Below are 5,575 nucleotides of genomic sequence, written 5' to 3'. Positions count from 1 at the left end.
ATATATATATTTGTTAATATATATATATTTGATTATAGATTAGTATTACAAAATCATACTGTTGTTCAGGTAACATATTATCAGCCAATGCAACAGTAATCATTCTTGTGTGATCAGCTAGAATTCTGTAACCATAATCAAGTGATAATTCTGTAACCATAGTTTTGCCTGTGTGATCGTCAAATGTTCCCTTATATTCTGGTGCGTTCGAATGCTTTTGTATTGCATTGAATAATGGCTGGAAGAGATCTGTATCATAATTTGATTTTTTTCCTTGTAGAAAAGTAACTAATCGTTCAAGTCCCATGCCTGTATCAACATGATGGTTTGGTAAAGGTATTATATATCCATTTGTAAGCCTAACATAAAATATGATATTGAATAGACTATGCAATTTCATAATAATACAATTAATAAGCTCTTCATGATGTTACATAAAAAAGAAAATTTCAAATATTTAAATTCAATGTATAAAGATATTTAAAAATATATATAGTATAATATATAGTATGTTATATGGATATAATTGATTTAAAAGATTTAAAATATTTAATAAGTACATATAATAACTGATAATTCACCTTTCACATTGTATAAAAACTATGTTCCATAATTCCATAAGATCAGCATATCCCTTATTCACTCGTTCGGCTTGATTAGTTGATCGTTTCATATAGTCAACATGTATCTCTGTACAAGGTCCACAAGGACCTGATACCCCCATTTCCCAGAAATTATCTTGCATATCAAAAGGTAAAACTTTATATTCTGGAAGACCGAGTCTCAACCAAATATCTTTGCATTCCAGATCCGGACTCATGCCTAGTTCCTCATTACCACCAAAATATGTTACATATAAATATTCTATAGGTATGCCATATACGTTCGTTAAAAGGTTCCAAGCATATAAGCAAGCATCCTCCTAAAGTCAGTTCATTACATGAATAAATATTATAAGTATAAACCAGTGAAAATAGCATTGCAGTTCTTTCATACTTTAAAATAATATCCAAAATCATACTTTAAAATAATCTCCAAAAGACCAGTTGCCAAGCATTTCAAAAAAAGTATGATGATAACTATCTTTGCCAACAATACTTAAATCATTGTGCTTTCCACCGACTCTGATACACTTCTGTGAGTTTGCAACTTTTGTCACAGGAGGTTTATAATAATCTAAGAAAATCCCTTTAAACTGAAAAGAATAAAAATAAAAGTATTCATTATAGCAGACTTGTTATTACAAATTTCTCAAGACTAAAAAGTATGACATACTTGATTCATGCCAGCATTGATAAATGCCAGAGAATGATCGGTAATCGGAGAGACGGGGCTGGAACGAATAAAATTGTGCTTTAAATCCTTCGTGAAGTAATCTAAAAATTCATTTCTGATGAGGTTAGCCGATTTATTGTTGGTGAACTGACTGTATGGGCGAATCAACTTAAGGGAAATCATCTTTCTTGTTATGGAATTTGTTGTCGTCCGTAATCAACGCATAATACGAAACAATTAGTTTTCGTAAAACAATGTGCACATGAGTGCAGCAGGAATCGTCATGTAGCTGAACATGGTTAAGATGGTTAGGATAATACTCGTGTAGTAGTTCTAAACAATCTAAATAACTACATCCAAATCATGTAGCATCATGCATATAATCCATTCCAAAACGAGTCTTATTATATATTGATGAGGTTTAATTAACTGTAGGTTTGTCACCGATGAAGAACCGATAGGAAAATGCGCAAGGTTTAATTAACTGTAGGTTTGTCACCGATGAAGAACCGAAAAAATTTTATTTTGAATGTAGCGCCAAGTTGACATTTTAGATTGCGTTCGAGAATACATCGCGAATACCTGCAAGTATTAATTTATTCTCGTTTAACATTTGAATAACAAGGATAAAATATATGATATACTTGATGTGTAGCCAGTTGATGTGTATTTCCGAACGCAGCTTTGCTTCTTTTGAGTCGTGCGCTCCTAATATCCAGAAATCGGCCGCTGAATTTTAATATTTGAACTGATAATTTGCTTCAAACTGTTCAAAAATATGAATATATATCTATTATTTTCTCTCTAAAAAATGAGGAAAATATTGCGACATTTTTAATTTTACCTTTTCTTTTCTTCAGACAGCTTTCTTACGAATGTTAATTCATATTATTACTAAAAATTCGATATAAAATATTTTTTTATTTTTAAGGTTTCTAAGTAGTTATCACAGCTATTTGAATAAAACGAAATGATGAGATTACTTTAAAACAATTAAAATAAAAATAGACGAAAGCTATCCTTATCCCTCCCCCCTTCCCCTCGATAGTTAGTAAACAATCATAAAAAGTGATAAAAACGTAAGTGACGCAAGTGCTTTTATTCAATGCGCATGCATATATTTTTATTCACACATACCTTTTATCACATACCTTTTTACGATTATTTATTGACTGTCAAGGATATTGACTGGAGAGGATAAACATAGAGTTTTCATCTATTTTTACATACGTTTTAACATGATGTCATTATTTTATTTTATCCAAATTATTTACAAATGTCACATAACAAAAATTAACGTGTAATTTCTCGCTTCTAATGTCATGATTCAATATAACTGTAGTGATTACTCAGGAGCTTTAAATAAATGTTTTTTATTAAGAAATATACATATTATATATACATAGCGTTTTAAATATAATAATATTAATAATTCTATCATCGGTTATGAGATTACTTTTATGTTACATGATATTTAAGACAAATATTTTTAATAGTACATAAATAGCATTATGTTATACATGCAATACTATACACTTAAATCAGATGGAATTTTTCTAAAATTTTTTTTTTTCTATTATACATCTTTAACGCACACATCGTTTCAATATGCAGCAGTCTTTAGATAAATTACGTTGTATTATTCTAAACTTTCTATCTCAATTCAGAAATGAGAAATTATAATTATAATATCGATCTATAAAATACATCAAATCTTAAATTTAATCCTCAATTTCTAAAAGATCGCCACCCATGGCTTTCCAAAAGGCGGTGACTACTTGTTCTGCCACTAGGCGCCTTTCATTTGTTGGTAAGGATGCTGCGTGTTCCTTCATAGCCATCAATTGGCCATACAGTTCTCCAAAATCTGCGTTTTCGTCGCCCATGATGCCGTCTATTTAATTTAAAATCCAATGCAAAATAAACAATGGCACTTCATAGATTTACTTTCATTCGTTTCATGATCTTATACTGACCGAGCATATCCTGCATGCGTAGCGTTTCTGCAGGATCACGTGTTAATCGAATATTTTCAAATTGTTCTTCAATTTCGTTTACCTCTGATGCTTGCCCCATGCACGACTTGTCTGTAACAAAATGTAATTTGATTCATATCTATGTGAAAAGAGTTATACGCTTGAGTTTTTATTCTAACAGCAGAAATTTGGCTTGCACCTTTAAGCACGATATTGGGCCACATGTGAGCATGCAGAGCTTCTATGATTCTCTCGATGCCATATTTGTTACCCTCCGTATCACATTCTGAATCTCCCGTTTGCTCCAACTCGACCAATTCAAACTTGTGATGCAAACACCAATGCAGCACTGAAATATACAAACAAGACATCAATTAAACGCAATACGGAAATAAATATATGATGGAAGATGTGTTTGAAGAGACGCTATTAGCGCTATTCATTCAATCTTTATTGTTCATCAGAACGTAAAATAAGCACAGATGACAAATATTACTAATAGCATCTCTCTCAGTGAGCTCTATAATATATTGGAATGAGCCATCAAAGAATGGGGGTGATCTCAATTCTAAACAATGACATTCTGGGTATTTCCCAGCAAGAACACAATATAGCACAGTAAATTATTTCATCTGTATTTAAATCTGTATTTAATGTTTGTGTTATACTGTGTCCTTCATCCTGAAAAATATCCTGTGTTTTGCTGAAAAGCACCAATAATGTTCTCGATGAAAAGCATCCCAAGATGCAAAAATTATATATTTCTTTATCAAGATTTCTTTGTCATTGATTGGCTAATGCTGTTTGTAGGAAACAGTCTGAAAGATAAATATTTATTTGCCTTTCTTTTCTCTGTCGAATTGTAATTTTCTATAGTTTAATATAGAAAAGGCATGCTCCAATATATTTTTTAAAATATAGAACTCAATAATCTCCTCACATTTATATTCATTAAACATCAATCAACATTCTTCATCACTGTTGTACCTTTATCTCGCAAAGGCGAGTCGGATATTGCTCTGCAAGAAAACAACAGTACCTCCGCTGCTGTTAAGGAAATAGCCAAGGATGTCAATTGTTCCAGCTCTTGATCCACCTTGTCCTACAGAAATCAATTGCCATGTCAACATGTCAATCTAATTGCTAAATTCCCGTTATGTCTCTTACTGCCTGCGGATCGTGGTACACGATCAATGCGTCAACTTCTTCCACTGGGAGTTTGTGAGATAAATTTTCTACAGCACGTATCAAAATCTGTGATGTGTAATACTTGTTGTCAATATTCCACAGGTAATTTACAATCTTATCTTCCTCGGATAGACGTTCCGCCCCTATACCTGTATTACAAATACATGAAATAAAATTACATAAAAAAATCATTTATGAAAAATTATGAGAATATACTCTTGTACTTACTTTCTGCGATTTCTTTAGCCTTTCCTTCCTTCGTGCTAACAATCAATGCTCGGGGTAGATTCATTGTCAAAGAAGATCGAAATACGTATCAAAAGAATCAATAATATTTGACCCAACTGATTGATTAATAGGAGTGAATAATAATTTCAGTCAGTTAGAGGTTAGATCACTATGTAAACGCGGTCCCCACTATGCGCAAAGTAAAAGCCTGTTCTTTTTGGCTGAACTTTTGCACCAGTTTATCTTTCTTCCTCTTCTTTTCCCCTAGAGAGAAAAGGAAGAAAGATGAACTGGTGCAAAAGTTCAGCTAAAAAGAACAGGCCTTACGCTGATTCTACAATGAGTCGGTAATCGGTAGTCCTAAAGCCGGAATCAGACTACGCATTGAAGAGTGAGATTGAAGATTGAAATTTGACCAATCAGAGCAAAAGAAGCCAAAATTTCTTTGTCTTCATTGGTGAAATTTCAATCTTTAATCTTTAATTTCAATCTTCAATGTCTGATCCCGACCTAAGTCTTATTAGTGAAGTTGACCAATAGCCAACTTGTATGACTAAGGCTGATTGGCCAACTTCATCGATTAAGACTAAAACTTTCGACTACCAGACTCATTGTAGAATCAGCATTAGGTGTAACAATCGCGCTTGTATCAAAAACTCATGTGAGACACGTAACTTTAAAATTAATTAGAATAATTATGTTTATAAATTATGTTTATAATATAAATTAATGTTACAATTTAACTAATTACAATTTAACTATCTAATTATAAATATTTTTGAATTATATTATTTAAATTGTTTAATTATTATTATTATACAAATTTTAATTATAATTTAAATATAATAATTATTTACATTATATATATATATATATATATATATATATATATAATATTATTATATATA

General features: G+C 31.3%; 2 protein-coding genes across 2 annotated transcripts in view; both read right to left on the bottom strand.

Annotated features, from left to right (window-relative positions):
- LOC105622578 (alanine--tRNA ligase, mitochondrial) overlaps positions 1-1,458 on the bottom strand; it is a 4,770-nt gene extending 3,312 nt beyond the window's left edge. Inside the window, exons 1-4 of the mRNA XM_012203993.1 lie at positions 1,276-1,458; positions 1,022-1,195; positions 582-922; positions 26-359 (exon numbers count right to left, since the gene is read on the bottom strand). Coding sequence (XP_012059383.1) covers positions 26-359; positions 582-922; positions 1,022-1,195; positions 1,276-1,458 — 1,032 coding nt within the window. The remainder of the gene's footprint in view (positions 1-25; positions 360-581; positions 923-1,021; positions 1,196-1,275) is intronic.
- A 1,538-nt stretch (positions 1,459-2,996) lies between these two features.
- LOC105622548 (alpha- and gamma-adaptin-binding protein p34-like) lies at positions 2,997-4,864 on the bottom strand. Its single transcript, XM_012203964.1, has 6 exons — positions 4,668-4,864; positions 4,419-4,588; positions 4,239-4,353; positions 3,451-3,600; positions 3,252-3,362; positions 2,997-3,169 (listed from the first exon to the last, which is right to left on the bottom strand). The coding sequence occupies exons 1-6, from the start codon at positions 4,729-4,731 to the stop codon at positions 2,997-2,999; spliced, it is 783 nt and encodes a 260-aa protein (XP_012059354.1). The 5' UTR covers positions 4,732-4,864.
- Between the last annotated feature and the right edge of the window lie 711 nt (positions 4,865-5,575).

Source organism: Atta cephalotes (genome assembly GCF_000143395.1).
Source record: "Atta cephalotes unplaced genomic scaffold scaffold00046, whole genome shotgun sequence".
NCBI classification, from domain to species: Eukaryota; Metazoa; Arthropoda; class Insecta; order Hymenoptera; family Formicidae; genus Atta; species Atta cephalotes.
This window is presented reverse-complemented; position numbering and strand designations above follow the sequence as displayed.

Coding starts and splice junctions, on each gene's coding strand:
- LOC105622548 (XM_012203964.1), bottom strand. CDS start 4,731: ATGAATCTACCCCGAGCATTGATTGTTAGCACGAAGGAAGGAAAGGCT. Junction 4,354..4,418: donor TGTACCACGATCCGCAGGCA/GTAAGAGACATA, acceptor TGATTTCTGTAG/GACAAGGTGGATCAAGAGCT. Junction 3,601..4,238: donor CTCGCCTTTGCGAGATAAAG/GTACAACAGTGA, acceptor TGTATATTTCAG/TGCTGCATTGGTGTTTGCAT.